This window comes from Vigna radiata, chromosome 9 (genome assembly GCF_000741045.1).
Source record: "Vigna radiata var. radiata cultivar VC1973A chromosome 9, Vradiata_ver6, whole genome shotgun sequence".
NCBI lineage: Eukaryota > Viridiplantae > Streptophyta > Magnoliopsida > Fabales > Fabaceae > Vigna > Vigna radiata.
Genome location: NC_028359.1, coordinates 9,979,523 through 9,997,839, shown reverse-complemented (window position 1 = coordinate 9,997,839; position 18,317 = coordinate 9,979,523). Strand labels below are relative to the sequence as shown.

The following is an 18,317-nucleotide window of genomic DNA, read 5'->3' as shown; positions in this document are numbered from 1 at the left end:
ATGCTTGAAAAAGGAGCCGAATCTAATTCATTTTTCAAGATTATGACATCATAAGAAAATCTTCGTAAAATATCTATTTTATAATTTGCTCTTTTTTAATGTAAAAACATTTTATAGGAGAGAAACTTTTAACTTAAGAATATGAGATTAGCAAACTAGTTTCCTAAAAGAACATTTTATATTTTAGTAAATTGTTAAAATGGATTATGTGATCTAATTCATCCAATTCACTGAGTTAGTATTTAGTAACTCCTCACTTACTAATAAAATCAAAAAATTTGAATTTGATCTAATCTCTTAGAAGTTGGTGGATTAAATGAATAATTATATTTCTTTTATTATGACAATTTTGTAATATGTAATGAAAATTTAAAAAGTTTTATTTTAAAAATGTTTTTTTCTTTTTCATTTTAGACAATAAATAAATCATTTATCCCAAATTAAATCATAATTTTAAATAAAATCTAAAAAAAACATGTTTTTTTTTTTATATTTAGATTGTTGAACCAATCTGACTCAATACGAGTTCATCAGACTTTTAATGAGTCTCAATACGAGTTCATCATACTAAAATTTGTAATTATTTTAACTTAATATGAATTAATGGACCACATTTATTTAAGAGTTTTAACTCATTTTCACAACTTTAATATTTAGTCAAATTTTCTAAAAAAATTAAATATCACAATAAATGTTCATTGAGTTGAAATGAACATTTTATTAAAGAATATCATACTACTCTCATTAATAAAAATAACAGCCCCACCACGTTTTAGTCCATCCACAGGTAAAAAATGAGCTGGTCTAGTTCATCCCACTTAAAAACTGCAGGTTAATTTCTTTATCTTACCTTATAAAATATTTTATTCGTAACTGACTCATGACCAGCACAAAATTTAAATAAATTTATTTTTATTTAATTAAATTAGTATAAATAATAATTTGTACATACCCATTTCTTAAAAATAAGTAATATTCATAATTATATAATTTATAATCTTTAATTACAAGTCTATTAAAAATATAAATGACTTTGAACTTGAGTGAAATAAGAGAAAAAACACAAATGGAACTATTTTTAAATGAAATAGACACGAATGAAAGATACTTTTGGAAGGACTAGGAAGAAAACAAATGAACAAGTTCCATAAAAAAAATACACAAGATATGATATGTTAGTGCTACAAGATTTTAAAAATTTAAATTAATATAAACTATATGATCCAAATACGAGTCAACCTGTCGTTGATGAATACAAAATATACATTATACATGACGAACTATAAGTGGATCGACGGACCAAAATAATCAATCCATGTATACTACACAGTTTTTTATGCTTAATATTATTGAACTTGAAAAATGAAATAAATTCTACGCGTTTTTTTTATTATTATTATAAAACATGTTTTGTGAGTTAGTGTCCTAAAATAATTAATTAAGAAAATTATTTTATTTTTTTTCTATAAAAAGTAACATCTAAAATATGATAAAAGAACATCAATAAAAAAATAATATTTTTAACTTGATAGCCTATTAAGGACACGGATTAACATTTAATTTATCGGGTTAAATATGATTTTAGTCCCTATACTTTGGGGCGATTTTAGTTTTAGTCCATTTTCAAACTAAGGTACAATTTAGTCTTTCAACTTTAGAAAACTCTGGTTTTAGTCTTTTTTACCAAATTTTTTTAATTTTATTTGTTGTTTCAATGTGTCAAACAGTGTAAACAATCCAAATGCTATAAGGAAACGTGTTTGAAACAACAAATAAAGTTAAAAAAATTTGGTAAAAATAACTAAAATCAGATTTTCTAACGTTGAAGGACTAAATTGTACTTTAGTTTGAAAATAGACTAAAACTAAAATCCCTCCAAATTATAAGAACTAAAAACATATTTAACCCTCGTTTGTCCAACGATTTTAAAGACCCTATTAATTTAAAACCAGTTTTAAATTAAATTTGAACTTATTTATTCAATGACTTTAATGCATACTTAATTAATTAATTAATTAAAATTAATGAATTAATTTAAATGATTCACAGTGAAAAGACAACCTGCCCCCATAAAATTTAAGACACAGAATCATTCAACCATCTTCCTAAAACCACGTCGCATTATTTTTTCTTTTTCTATGTAATGAAAGTTTAAAAATTTGATGGATCAATCGCTTAGTCTTTTGTACTAATTGAGTTAGAAGCGCGTGAACAAAGTTTCAGAAAAAAACTATAAAAATGGAAGAATCATGATTAGACACATAGCATTGAATCGTGAGAGCATAACACTTGCAAATTGTTCATACGTCAAAAGTTTCCAACAAGAGTTTTGAGGGCAGGTTGGGATCATGTCCCAGAAACAATAAATTCGAGCTTTCAAAGTCTAGAACTCAGCACAATTAATTTTGAATGTGACGAGTGACTGAGGCAAAAGGGTCTTCAGAAAGAAGCTGTTTCACACAGAATATTGAAGAGAGAAGAAGGGCTATATATAGGGATAGATAGAGAGAAAATCTGAGAAGGGTGTGAAGAGAAGAACAAAATGGGTGGTGGTGGTGGTGGTGAAGAAGGGAACAACTTGGAATTCACTCCCACTTGGGTGGTTGCTGTTGTTTGTTCTGTGATCGTTGCTGCATCGTTTGCTGCAGAACGGTTTCTTCACTATGGAGGGACGTTTCTCAAGAAGAAGAATCAGAAGCCGCTGTATGAAGCTCTGCTGAAGATCAAAGAAGGTTCTTCTCTTCTTTCCCTTTCCTTTTATTGTGTTGGTTTGACAGATAATAGTTTTCAACAATGCATGCTTTTTGGTTGTTCTTTTGGTATGGTTGTCTTTCAGTTAGACTTTTGCAACACCAACTGTTTGATTGATGAAGTCTACAAGAAAAAGACATTGAATATGTTTAAGGAATCTAACTGTGAGTCTAATTAGTAATACAAAAATTCATAAATCTGTTACAGTTTTTGGGTTGAAAATGGTGTTACTTACTGTCTTATATAAATTTGATTTCAAGTTTCATTTGTGTTCAATATCTTCGCCCAATGAAGTATCCCTTTTGAAAGAAAACTCATTATTAGTGAGTTGATTTTCTAAATTTGATCCTGATGTCTAATGGGTATGCTGAGATTTCTGATAAGAAAAATGGGATGTGATCAAATTTGCCACAAAATTTAGGTTCTTAGCCAAACATATGCTTTTGGGGTTTTGGTGTGCTTCTCAAACTAGAGCTCCAGCAGAATATATAAGGAGGGATGAGTTGCTGAGATAAAGCTCTAATTTTGATTGAAGAATGTTCCTATTTTTGCTTAATGATTAATGTGTATGCAGGGACTTCTGATATGAAAAAATGGGATGTGATTAGTTTTCTGTTTTTGTTTCAGAGTTAATGCTGTTGGGATTTATTTCTCTGCTGCTGACTGTGACACAAAATGGAATCATCAAAATCTGTGTTCCTGAGGGTTGGACTCACCACATGCTTCCTTGCAGTCTTAAGGATAAAAAAGAGAAAGAATCAGCAAAACTCACAGAACATTTTCAGACTTTTTTCTCTTTCAGTCATATTCCTGCCACTGTTAGGCACCTTTTAGCTGATAATGAAGATCACCAACCAACAGCTGCTGAAAAACTTGGACACTGTGCTAAGAAGGTATGTATGAGAGCAGTAGAATAAATGATCATACTAAGTTTTTCTTGGCCATTTTTTCTATGATTTCTCATTTTGTATGCCTTTGATGTTCTGTTTCATTCCACATCCTAACCAAAGTGTTATGCAAATTTTCTTTTCAGGGCAAGGTTCCTCTGTTATCTGTGGAGGCACTGCATCATCTGCATATCTTTATTTTTGTCCTGGCCATTGTTCATGTGACATTTTGTGTTCTCACTGTTGTGTTTGGAGGGTTAAAAGTGAGAGCATAATTTACCTTTTTCTTCTTTTTTTTACAAGATTTGCTTTCGGAAAGATTTTTTTACTGATAAATTGCTCTACTTAACAGATACGTCAGTGGAAGCACTGGGAAAACTCTATAGGAGATCAAATTAATGGAACACCAGGTAAGAAGAGATAAGCTGTTTGGATTAAACAAGACAATATTTTTACCTTCAATAATATACAATAGTGAATTCTGCTATGACGTGGTTTTTAAACCTAATTTATCTCACAGAATCGAGTTCATCCCACTTATATATTATAAATTATTGATCTTATTTTTTAATCGATGTAATACTTCTAACAAATTTTACTGTATAAAGTTTAAAAGCAAGAATTTGTTACTTCAAATGTAATTAGTAAGGATAAGTAGAATGGTTGGTAATGAACATCATGGAAGCTATCCAAATTTTCATTTTTCGTCTGCTGACTTCTTATGTGCATATTGATTTCATTCAGATTTGGAATCAACAGTGACTCATGTTCGTGAACACGCTTTCATCCAGAATCGTTTTACTGGTTTTGGCAAAGAATCTACTGTTTTGGGTTGGGTGGTAAGTTATTTACAAGTATTATTCATCTCAAACTTATAAAATTTAATAATTCATATAAATTTGACATTATATAGTTGTTACTAATTTTTTCATTTTTCTTCAGAAATCATTTTTCAAGCAATTTTATGGATCTGTGACAAAGTTAGATTATGTGACATTAAGGCTTGGTTTCATAATGGTAAGGTTCTAAATGTTCTGCAAACTAAGCTGGTATTGCCATGAACGATGATGCATAATAGTATCTATTTTATATCTCTGTTTTAGACTCATTGCAGAGGAAATCCAAAGTTTAATTTTCATAAATACATGATTCGTGCCCTTGAAGACGATTTCAAGAAAGTTGTTGGAATAAGGTATTTGCCTTCTGAACAATGATTCTTTAATAAATATCGGATTAATAACATTTTTAATCAGTCTAACAAAAATTTTATATATATTTTTAGTTTTTATTCAAGGTGATTTTTTATTTTTTCAAAAATTTAATGTGATTCTTTTTATTAGATTCGTGCTAAGGTCATTTGTTCTACTTTACTTTTGAAATTGGACAATAAATAGTTGAACAATTATATTGACATATACAAGGTTATTTTTTTGCAAATATTAACTCTCATAGGACAGAAAAAATCATATTAAATATTTTTTAAAAAAATATAGGTTAAATAACATCATTATTCTTATGTAAACTTAAAAAGTTTTTTATGTCTCAATTTGGTTTATTTTTTTAAAAAATTTAATGAATCTTTCTATTAGTTATGTATTAACACAATTAAAAAGATGTTCTGTGTCAATTTATATTTTTAAATTTATTTTAGAAAAAATAGAAAATTTGTCACATATCAAGTGGTAATGTGAAAATAACAGTATAACATGACAAAATTAAATTTATTTATATTTATATTCTACATTAAATTTTATTTAAAATTATTTTTGAATTTTAAGTTTATTTGTTTTAAATTGTTATAAAATTGTTTAAAATTATTTTAAAAAAATTTATATTTGAATTTGTAAAATTGTTATTTTTAAACCAACTCAAATATTTGTTTAAAAATGATTGAATTTTATACATTTTAAAAATATACAATTACTTAAAAGAATTTAAAAATTTAATAAATTTATTTTATTTTATGAGATGTAATTGATAAACAAGTTTAGCGTTGGTAGTTGAAATTAGTTTTGAATTTTTTTCTATTAACACCTTTAATTAAGTAAATAAAATATTAAATCATTACTATGAATATAAGATTCAGCCGTCATTATTGAAGCTTTTATCACATAACTTCGTCAATAAGTAATTAATTGCTCAAAATTTTCTATGTTATTTGGCTGGCCAAGTTTTTTATTGTTTAAAGTTACAATTATTGTGCAGTTGGTATCTTTGGATCTTTGTGGTCATCTTCTTGTTGCTTAATATCAATGGTAAGCTTTGGATTTTTGGTAATCTCATAGCTAAACTGAACTTAAATGTATTAACAAAAGTTAGAAAAAAAAAAAACCCTTAATTTAGTACTCAATAGACATCCATTTAATGTTATGAGCAATCTTGTTGGTAATTTTACATCATTTGTTATAAAAGAGAATCTGAAGGGAATTTTGCTTGATTCCTAGGATGAACAATGAACATTGTTAACAATAACATGTTTTGTTTTTCGTAGTTGTCTAAGAATATATATTAACTTGATTCCGAAATTTGTTTTCCAGGTTGGCACACATATTTCTGGATTTCTTTCGTTCCTCTGATTGTAAGTATAATGTTCATAGAAAAGAACCAAAAACATTTAGGGTTTGTAGGGAATTGTCAATAAAAGAAAAAACCCTTCAAATTTCAGTTAATTAGAGGTGAGAAGGGATGAAATTGGATGTTCTTGCAGAATTATCATTCCTCCACAGTTAGCAACATGAATTAATTGTTAAATTTATGATCTTAATTAAAGTTTATGCTTAACACAATAATTTGTATAAAAAATATATTTTCTTCTTAATTATGGACTAAGTTTGGTTAGATTTGAGTCCATCCTTACTTGAAAATTTGATATGATGATATAAAAATTAAGAAAAATATGAATATATGAATTTATGTTGTAATTGTTTAACTAATGTGTATTTATGTTGTAATTGTTTAAGTAATGTTGTTTTGTTGGTTTGAAATGTTCAGCTTCTACTAGCTGTGGGTACGAAGTTGGAGCATGTAATAATTCAACTAGCTCATGAAGTAGCTGAGAAACATACAGCCATAGAAGGTGAATTAGTTGTTCAACCAAGAGATGATCACTTTTGGTTTCATCGCCCCCACATTGTCCTCTTCTTGATTCACTTCATCCTTTTCCAAAATGCTTTTGAGATTGCATTTTTCTTTTGGATATTGGTAAGCACACTCTTTTTTTTTTTTCTCCATTTTTGGTTTTTGTCAATATAGAAGGAGTTGGAGACAAGTATGTCGTTAGGATAATGATACTTTGATAATATTTTTTTTACAATATTATAATATCATCTACTTGTCATTCTATGATTGGTCCATATTGGTATTTATGATTATTATTATTATTGATTATGAAGTAATTTTGGACCAATCACAGAATGACATGATGTTAAAATGTTGTCAAATATCATTATCCACATTATAATCAAAATTGCTATATAACCTTATTGGTATGTGTTTTTCAGTTTACATATGGCTTTGACTCATGTATCATGGGACGAGTCCGTTACATTATTCCAAGGCTTGTTATTGGGTAACTACAATATTATCTCTTTGTTGTACATTTGAAATATACTGATTTTAATATGTTAAAATATGTTAAAAAAAATTAATAGACAAAAATATGTGTATTTTGAAGTTACAACACAAAAAAACAAAAAAACTTAGACTCCTTCAATCTCGTAACTTTCAATTATACAATTAGATTTTTCCACATATGAAGAAGATATAGAGCAAGATTTTCAAATAAGAAGATCCATTCACTTTTAATCACCCATTTTATATTTTGTTTCATGAGAATTGAACCAACCAAAATTATTGTTGCTTAAATTGTTCATTGATTATTTTACATTTTGACTCCATCATGAGCATTCTAATTAATTTCAATCTTTTCTTCTTTGTTGGGTTTGTTCTTTGTAGAGTATTTATTCAAGTACTATGTAGCTATAGTACCCTACCACTTTACGCAATTGTAACACAGGTGAGTTTTCTTTCAAAGTCAAATTGCAAGATCGATATTTACGTTTAAATTTAATTTTTCTTTGCATTAATCACATTCAAAACAATGAAACAAATTTAGACATTATTATAAACTTGAACATTTCAAAGCAATCAATAATTTATCATTACATAAAATTTGATTTAAAAAAATTGTAACACATGTTACATGCAATGTAGATGGGAACTCACTTTAAGAAGGCGATATTTGATGAACAAGTGCAAGCACGTCTTGTTGGTTGGGCACAAAAGGCAAAGAAGAAAGGTTTGAGAGGTGATAGTAATGCCCAATCTGCTCAAGGAAGTGCTCAGGTGGGTGCTGGAATTCAACTGGGAGCAGTCTTCAGGAGGGCATCTGCCCCAGAAGAGAATGTTATTGTCCCTACAAATGAAGGGCATCAATGAGTGTGCCTGCCCTAAACAAATGTTTTCAATCATATTAATTATGGATAATGATATTTAGACAACATTTTTTTGACAACATTTGAACATTAATTACGTGTCAATCTGTGATTGGCCAAAAATTACTCCACCGTTAATAATAATAATCATAAACATTATTGTGGAGTAATTTTTGGTCAATCACAGATTGACACGTAATCAATATTCAAATGTTATCAAAAAAATGTTATCTAAATATCATTATTCATTAATTATATAGTTTCAGGTGTTGTAAGTTTGCTCAGTGTCAAATCAGCAAAGAATAACCCTTCAGTGTTGTGGCGGAGAGCAAAAACCCTATATGATAGGGATAGGAAAATGTTATCCATTAGGCAGAATTTTGTCATAGAAATAGAAATTTTCAATCGTTAAAACTTGCTGTATACATATCATGAATTGGATTAAAAAATGTTGCACCCCTTTTCTAATAGAAATTTATATTTAATAAATATTTCAATGGGTTTTTTCAATCTTTTAAGAATATAAAGAATGAGTAATAAGATTAGACAAGAATCACGTAAGAGTTTATACTAGTTCGACTCAAAAAGAACCTATGTTACACACAATGACTTTTGTTTTCTGCTTACACATCAAGTTCTCAGTACAAGATATTGATTCAGAATACATTGATAGAACATGCTTAGTCAGGCAGATCTAGACATGCTTAGTCTCTTCTTGATTGTTTCTTGATTGATTTCCAAGTGTCTAACCTTTGAAGTCTTTAATCACTCTTCTTTCTTCGAAATTCTCTGTTTAGGATCTCACTGTTATTATTTTCGAATTAAAGCAATCTTACATTGATAGAACACTTGTTACTGATGTTATTATGTATTAATTTAATCGATTAATGGCTTTAACAAATTGTATTATCACAAAAAGAGATTAAAAACTTGTAATATAGCATTTTCCACATTTTCAGAATAGTTTGAACATCATAAAAACCTATCATCAATTTGTATGTTCTCCTTTATATATATCATTGAGCACAAGGTTCTAAAAAAATATATTCAAATTGTTGAACTCAAATAATTGAGTTGATGTTTTCAAGTTCTTTGAACATTTACTTAATAAAGATTTTCTGATAAAGATGTGATGTTTTATTGTCCTGAATTATTATCTTGTTAAATCTTTGAAGAGTTGAAAGATTCATTAAAAACAACTTTATATATTAGAAATTTTTTAAAGGTTAAAAATAGTTTTAAATCCAATTCACGCTTCTCTTGATTCAGATATATTGTTGTTACAATTTAACAATCACATTGAGAAACATAAATTTTGACACTAAAATAGGAAAATATAGGTCAGAATTTATAAATTTAAGTATAATATTTTAAAAACAAAGGTAAAATTATAATTTTTATTTGGGTTAAATATGTTTTTAGTCCCTATACTTTGGGACGATTTTGGTTTTAGTCCCTCTTTCAAACTAAGGTACAATTTAGTCCTTCAACTTTAGAAAACTCTGGTTTTAGTCATTTTTACCAAATTTTTTTAACTTTATTTGTTGTTTAAAGCACGTTTCATTATAGCATTTGGATTGTTTACACTGTTTGACACATTTTTGCTTCAATGTTAACTGAGAAATGCGTTTAAAACATCAAATAAAGTTAAAAAAATTTGGTAAAAAAGACTAAAACCAGAGTTTTCTAAAGTTGAAGGACTAAATTGTACCTTATTTTGAAAGAGGGACTAAAACCAAAATCACCCCAAAGTATAGGGACTAAAAACATATTTAATCCTTTTTATTTTTACAAACGTAAATTTACATTTCTCAGATCCGCGTTTCACCTAAAACAAATGTAAATAGCTAAATTTACATTTCTCAATTTTCATCCCTTTTTGACACTTGATATTAATGGATTTCTTTTAAAAACAGTTATACATTTATTGTCAAACCATTTTGAGTTACTTGGTTTGAAGGGCTCCCTTTTCAACAATTCAAGTCACAATTTAATCAATTATGAATTTATAACATAAAGTCTAACCTAGTTTAACCTATTTAATCAAGAAAAAGCATTAATTAACATCATAAAAGACAATTATATATTTATTATCAAAACCATTTTAAGTTACTTGATATGAAGTTATCAAACCAGTTTGAGAAACTTAGTGCTAATAATGGAAGGAAGTGTTGGTCTTAGTGTGTCTAAGTATGATAACACTATGTTGAGCAAAGTTTAGCTAGTCCATTCTTGTGTGTGTCAAAAGGAGGCTTGTTAGTCATGAGAGGTGTATTCTAAACCTCTACTCTACTTTATTTTGTTAGTTGTTGGTTTATTTCTAGTTACTGATTAATCTCTCTTTTAGAGAGATTAAATCCTTGATGTAGGATTTTTTAATCTAAACTAATATAAAAATCACATGTGTAAGTTTTTCTCCCTCATACTCTATTATTTACTTACTCTTATTTGACTTGATTTTTCTATTTTGTGAAGTTAATTTTTAAAAGGGGAAGTTCATTTAAAAAAAAGTTAGTTTTAACGAAAAATCAATTCACCTTCTTCTTGGTTATTATCGAACATCGAACATTCCGTTTTGTGTTTCTAACAAATTTGCCGCCTCTTCTAGACACAACTTCTTTAGTACATAAAGAAGGGGTAAAGAAATTAGGTTTTATTTAGATGTTTCATAAGAAGGTCAAAAGTATATTGAATACAACAACAAGGGGTGCAAGAAAATGGTTTTTTAGGAAGGGGACTTAGTTTGGCTTCACTTAAAAAAAGGAAGGATCAATTTCCTTCTCAAAGAAAGTCTTTAGACCTAGCGGAGATGGTCATTTCAAAGTGGTCCAGAAGATAAATGATAATGTATATAGGTTAGAACTTCGTATTGAATATGGAGTTAGTCCTACTTTTAATGTTTGTGATTTGATCCCTTTTTCAGGTGTTGTTGATTATGAAGAAGCAGTGGATATGAGGATAAATCCTTTTTAAGAGGGAGGGCCTGATGGATTTGATGGAAGCCACATTGGACCTTTGAATAGAGTCATGCCTAGGAGAATGGAAGAGGAAGAAGGACTTCAAAAACTCTACTCATTTGGAGAATAATCTATTAACTTATTTTCCCTTCTCTTAAGCTTTGTAAATAAGTCTTTTCTTTAGACCTTATATTTGGACCAAACTTACATTTGATTTAGGCTTGTATTTTGACTATTTTTGTTTATCAGTCTTTGATTTAATCAATTATGTAAATCTCATAATCGATTAAAACAAACAACAACCTGCAAAAAGTGTAATTCTCTTATTTAATCAATTATGTAAATTCCATAATCAATTAAAACAATTAGCTTTCTTCAGAAATTGTAGTTTTGACTTTTTAAGTTGATTATTGAGTTACTATACGAACTAAGTGGTTCTTTTGGTTTGCTTGAGCCTCAAGTAACCCTTAGAACATTACTTCAAGGCTAAGGCACATTGAGAGATGCATGTATCCTTACTCTTGTAAAATGTTCTTGAAACTTTTAGATTCATTGCACTTTCTTTCACCTAGATTAAATCTTTCATTCTATAAATAGGAGTATCCAATCTTTGTAAATTCAACTTGCAAATTCTATAGAGAAATTTTGCCAACTTTACAGTTCTCCCTTTCTATAGGTTTATTAGGCTAGTTGTCTTATTGACTTCTCCTAACTTTTCTCTTGATGGTTCGCCTAACCTTCTTTAAGACACACATCTAAATCACTCTCTCATTTTCTTCATCTTTACATACTTCCACATCCAATACATAATCTCCATGAAGTCTCCTTTAACTTGCATGAAGAGGGTTTCCATCTAGAAATAAGAATCAACCTCAATGGTGATAATAATTGGGGGAATCTCTTATTCCCATTGGGCGAAATTCAAGAAAGAAGCACTAATGGAGGTCCTCTTAAGTTTGTAGTTCTTGCACTAGTTTAAAAGTGTTTATGGTAGCTTTAAATGGAGTTTGTGAACTAAGAAAAATAAAGAGAAACGTGGGTGTGGAGTAAGGGAGAGTTTCATATTAGAAGAAGAAAAAGAGCAAAAAAAACTCACCAATGGATTTCACACAATGTTCGTAGGGTTTTTTTTGAAAAATACCACTGCATATTTTTAACGTCTTACCTTTTCTAGTTATATGTAAAAATCTCAACATAATAGAGTTTTTTTGTACTATTAATAGTCTAGTCTATTTAGTATAATATCCAATTGTCATTTAAAATTAAATTGTGGTTGATATAGTAGTTAGACATTCCTCTCACTCACAAGTTGTTAAGTCGATTCATCAAATAGTATATAAAAGTTTGTGTTTGTTTTTCACATATTCAAAAATTTAACAAACCAATGACTTAATCTAACCACTAATTCTCACTCACTATCCATTAATGTTAGCATTACTTATTATTTTAGTTATAATTATAACTTTATATATATATATATATATATGTATATATTGCAAAATATCCAAAATATTCCATCAACGTGTTGTTACCTTGTGTGCATTGAGTTTAGTCCTGTTAGAAGTTGTTTGTGTTTCAATTTTATGAATAGAGAAAGTATAGTTTTAACTAAAAAAAGTTCAATGTTATTGTTTAATTGTTATTAATATGAGCAAAATAAACTATATTTGAGTTATCAAAATGAGTAAGTTGTTAATAGAAAACTTTGACATTATAGTGCAAAGAGAGATGATGAGAAAGGGTTATTTTTGGTGTCAAAATAGATTATACAAGAGAATGAAGAGCAAAAAGAAGAGCAATGTTCCCAATCCAAATTCAAATCCACCAATATCATGGTTGGAGATGCTTGCATGATGATTTACACCATAGTTAGATGAGTTGCCAAAAGGAAAAGAAGGTAAGTGAATAAACAGATACACTAAAAGAACAAGAAGCACCAAGATTAGGGTTGTGACACTTTTCTCTTCAACTTCTGAAACCCATTGAAATGAAGATGATAAGGTTTCTATAAAGGGAAACAAACTAGGCCAATAGATTAGGAAGCCCAAGCAAAGCAAGAATAGAGAAGGCATCAATGGTGATGGCCCTCTTTCCATCTTCTCACATCTTACTATGTTCAAAGAAGAATTCAAATGAAATTTATAAGAGAAACATTGTGTGTTGTAACATGTTTTGCCACATAGGAATTATAATAATAATATACTTTGTTCTCTTATATTTGGTGACATATGTCTTATAATTGGTTCAGCTATCCCAACTTCTCATGATGTAATAAAGACCACCTTTGAATATATATCATTTTCTCAATACTCAATATAATATTATCAACATGCAAGTCATGTATGCGTAGGCATATGAAGTTGGATACCAACCACAACTTTTTAGTCTCTACTTTTAACCTGAACCTAAAATGGTCAAAAAATGGTCTTTTAAGAATATTAATTGATAAATATAAAGCATGAAGATAGTCTTGTTCAAAACAATGGTAGTTATGAGTTTTTTTCTCTAAACAAGTGTTTTCATTAAGTTGAAAAGAATAAAATACATTATTTTTATGAGAAATAATTTTTTAACACGTCTCAATTTTTTACATTCATTTGATATTATACTTATTTACTTTTTATTCTCTTCTTTTTCGAAAAAATATAAAATTTTACCTTTTTATAACTATTTTATTCTTGTACTCTGTATCAAATGAATGTAAAGGTGTATAATAGTATTATCACTCTATTTTTTTCTCTGTGCATTATGATTTCCCCAATATTACACTTTCCATGTCATTTATGAAAAAAAAAAAAAAAAGAATGTTACGTACTAATATGCAAAACACTATTTTTGCAGACTATTTTAATTTGAACTTTTCATTAATTGAAAATTATGTGTATGACTCTTACATCCTACTAAATAAATCAGTCTCATGATTACGTAGTATTTAATGAATTGTCTGGATTCTGACCTTGATCCCCTTAATTATCGATTAACAATTTTTGTGCATTTGTTTTTTACGATTTTAGTTCTTAAAGTTTAGAAAATTTATAACTTTGCATGCATTTTTTTATATTTTAATTAAGAATTTTTTTCTTACGCGGTCTTAAATGAATGCGTTATCCTAATTATATTAAAATGAAAGAAGAAGATTTTGCAAAGTTTGGAAAAACAGAAAAATGAAAATATACAAGCAATGATCTTAAGAACTTAACAGAAAAGAAATCAGAAATAAATTGAATCACATCACGAACAGTAAAATAAAATCAATATTTCAAATATGTCGGTGTAAAAACATTAACTATACAATAAATAAATAAATGTTGAATTATGTATTTAATATTTTAATTTTTTTTCTAAAATAATTTTTTTTATGAAACTTAAGTTAAAAACATGCACACTATCAAGTTAAGTTGTTTTGATACACCTGGCTCATAATTAATTTGGCTATGATACTTAACTAAAACAAAATAAATTTGCTAAACTATAGGTATTCTTTGAACACAACCATAGTTAAAGTCATAAGTATTATTTGGACACAACACAACCACTTTAACTTAGCATTAATATTTTTTGGACTTACTCATTTTTAACTAAAATACTTTAATAAAAAAAGTTTGAAATCTAAACTATCACAATTTTTACTCACTAAAACATGGTTACCATCTTAAGAAGGAATACAAGCTAAATTATAGTCTTCTAGATTGTTGTAAACACAAATGACGTTCTTTCTCAAAAACATATATATTGATTACATGAATCACGGCATGGAGTTAAAAAACTTAAATGTGAATTTAAAAGGTGAGAAACAGCGTGATATTTGGTGATTCATAATTTTTTGGTTTTTATGACATTATAGTGGTATATGTTGATTAACACGTATTGTATGAGATACACATTTTCTTTTTCTTTAGATAAAATCTTTGATATAAACTTAAGAAAATCACTAATCAACAAACTTAATCACAAAAGAAATTGTTATAAATTAAAAGGAATTCTATTGACCTATATTTTCAATTAGAAACCAACTCGTTATATATATAAATAGTAAAAGATTTGTTTAATGTGTCCTATGCAACTTCTAACTATTTCCATTTAAAACACATAGTTGTGAATTCAAAACACCTTTACAACAACCTGCAGAAAAGAAAACATATATTTAGATATGTGAGTTGTATCAATACAAAATTTTTACTATAAAAGCAGCAAAAGAAGAAACATTCACATGCACACCAACTTTTATCAAAAATTACTTACACTTTCAAATAAGATTGAATCTTCCCAATGACAAATCCTTCATATTGTTCACATCTGGTATGCATCATTTATATTATTATTTTTAATTTACCTAATCTATCTACTTTTTTATAAGCACTAACACCATAAACAAAATTACAAGTAACAATACTTTGTTGTATGCAGGTGAATATGAAGTTTATATTTTCATTTTCAATACTTCTTCTGCTACCAAGCGCATCATATTCACTATATCAAAATCCTACAAATCTAATCAATACAGGTACTTTTGTATCTGGAAGTTTTGAAATGGAACCAGGACTAATCATATCAAAAACCCTCATGGATATAGAGTTTCCAAAAGGTCACATTGGAGTTAAAAGCTTTGATGCTGAACTAGTTGATGAAGAAGGAAACTCTATACCTTCATACGAAACATACCTTCACCATTGGTTTGCCGTAAAGTACCATCAAAATATTACCATGTCGCACGATCCTAAGCTTATTCGTCAAGAAGATTTTGTTTACCTAAGAAATGAAGGCACATGCAATGACTATATTCTTCCACATTATTGGGGATTTGGAGTGGAATCACGAGGAACAACATCAAAAATTCCTGACCCTTTTGCAATAGAAGTAGGTAATCCTGCAAAAATTCAGAATGGATTTGAAGAGAAATGGTTGCTCAACATCATGGTCATTGATACACGTGGTGCACAAGACAAGAAAGGTTGCACAGAATGTCGATGTGACCTTATTAATCTTCCAAAAGACTTCTATAATGTCACTAGAGATATACATAACCAAAAACTAACTCCTGAAACCTATAAAGGTGGACTGTTTTGTTGTCAAGATAATGTTCAATGCAAACTAAGCGAAGGTTTTCAAGGTCCAAGAAGAAATGTTTCCATGAGATACAAAATCAGTTGGGTTGATTGGAATGAATATCAAGTTCCACTTAAGGTTTATATACTTGACTCAACAGATAAAGTAACATCAAATGGTTCTCAAATAATTCATGATTGTCAGGTAAATGATTCTTTTCAATATTTTATTTTTGAACAATACTGTCAAAACGGGTCATCCAGTCCGATCCGGTTCGGTTCACTATGGGTGATCACTTAGTGAATCAACTCAATCAGGCTCATTTATTAGCGAGTCAGAAAAATTCGAACCCGACCCGACCCACCAGTGGTTGATGGATAAACGGATTGACTCACTGCCTCACTTAATTACAATTTTTTTCAAATAAAAAAAATTACAAATTTTCTATAATTCAAATCTAAACAAATTTCACTCCCAACATGAGGGTGTTTAATTAGTTTTGAAAATAGGGAAATTAATAATTTTTCAAGAAAAAAATAATAATAAATATTTTTTTATAAAATTAAAATTAAATTTTAATAAAATAAAATTAAGTAGGTAAGTTAGTGGGTCAACCCGGCCCACCACGGGTTCAACCCAGATGAGCCGGGTTTAAATAAATCGAGTTGAAAACTGATCCACTTAAAAAAATACGTTTTTTTCAAACTCAACTTGCTATAACCTGTGGTAGACCGGGTTGGCCCGTGGATTGTGACCCATTTTGATAGCTCTATTTTTGAATAATGATTCTTTGACACATCTAAATTTTTTACATTCATATCCGTACTTACTTTTTACTTTCTTCTTTTTTGAAAAAATACAAAAAATTACATTTTTATAACCATTTTATTCTTATACTCTGTGTTAAATAAATGTAAAAGTGTGTGATGATATTAATACACCTTATTTTTAACATAATAAGTAGACCTTTTAGTTTTTATTATATTGAGTAAACAAGAAAGGTTTTTTAATTCTTTGCAGGCAGAGTATACTGTACAACCAAATGGTGTTGGTGACACTCCTGTTGTTCAAAAGGCAGATATACCAATGGAAAAAGGAGGTTATTTAATCTTTGGTACTGCTCATATGCATTCAGGAGTTGTCAATGCAACTTTATATGGACAGGTGTTAAACAATTTTATTATAATGAATTATTTTTGTTTATTATGTTGTTTCCTTTAATTACCTTGTGATTGTGAGATGTGTCATATGGTAATGCATTTAGAATTATAATTAATTATTTTATATTTTAGGATGGAAGGAGTCTATGTACTGCAACACCAAAATATGGAACAGGAACAGAGGCAGGAAATGAAGAAGGATATTTGACTGGAATGTCTGTTTGTTATCCACAACCTGGATCTATCCAGATTAAAGATGGTGAAATTCTCACTGTGGAATCTAGATATACAAATGAATTTCGTACAGGAGCTATGGGTCATTTCTATATATATATTGCTCAGAATATACCATAAGAATATTATAAATATTTTTTTCTTTTTCACCTTTTCTACATACTTTGTTTCACCATTAGAGAAGTTTCAAAATTTCTTTTGCCCTTATGTTACTTAATTTTTTTTTTATTGTATATGCCATGAGGGACCTATAAAAGACGAAAAATACTATTAAGATTTTTGGTCCGATATCAATTATTTCATGCTTTAAAATCATATTATGTTTCTTTTCATCCAAATTTTCTTGTGTTGTTTTCATGAATAAATAGCCTATATTTCTCACTCATTATAATCTCCACATAAGAGTATAATAACGATAATTACTTCAATTCGTTTGCATTATATACTATAAATAATAAATTTAAATGTGTTTTATTTATACAATCAAAGAAAGCTTTAAATATATGATAAAATAATTCAATAAATAGGAGTGTTTTTTTAAAACTTTTTTAAATTACCAATCTCGAAGTAGCAAACAAAGTCTATAAGAGAGGATGGAATAAAATTATATAGTTTTTTTAAAGTCTTAGATAATCTAACAAGTAAAATTCGTTTTAGTCCTCATATTGGTTTAAAAATGTTCATTGTGGTACTCGTATTGGTTTTAAACATTAAACATTTTTAAACCAATACGAGGACCACAATGAACATTTTTAAACCAAAACGGGACCACAATAAACATTTTTAAACCAATACGAGGACCACAATGAACATTTTTAAACCAATATGAGGACTAAAACGAATTTTATT

At 28.3% G+C, this 18,317-nt stretch overlaps 2 protein-coding genes across 2 annotated transcripts; both read left to right on the top strand.

The window, feature by feature from the left end:
• The first annotated feature begins 2,280 nt into the window (after nucleotides 1-2,280).
• LOC106773784 (MLO-like protein 1) lies at nucleotides 2,281-8,188 on the top strand. Its single transcript, XM_014660534.2, has 13 exons — nucleotides 2,281-2,732; nucleotides 3,379-3,644; nucleotides 3,785-3,901; nucleotides 3,991-4,048; nucleotides 4,383-4,477; nucleotides 4,581-4,655; nucleotides 4,742-4,830; nucleotides 5,844-5,893; nucleotides 6,176-6,216; nucleotides 6,630-6,839; nucleotides 7,139-7,206; nucleotides 7,593-7,653; nucleotides 7,851-8,188. Exons 1-13 carry the CDS (start codon nucleotides 2,543-2,545, stop codon nucleotides 8,073-8,075), a joined length of 1,545 nt encoding a protein of 514 aa, XP_014516020.1. The 5' UTR covers nucleotides 2,281-2,542; the 3' UTR covers nucleotides 8,076-8,188.
• A 7,109-nt stretch (nucleotides 8,189-15,297) lies between these two features.
• Nucleotides 15,298-17,588, top strand: LOC106773287. The gene is made up of 4 exons (XM_014659992.1): nucleotides 15,298-15,327; nucleotides 15,436-16,278; nucleotides 17,095-17,238; nucleotides 17,367-17,588. The coding sequence occupies exons 1-4, from the start codon at nucleotides 15,298-15,300 to the stop codon at nucleotides 17,586-17,588; spliced, it is 1,239 nt and encodes a 412-aa protein (XP_014515478.1).
• The last annotated feature ends 729 nt before the right edge of the window (nucleotides 17,589-18,317 follow it).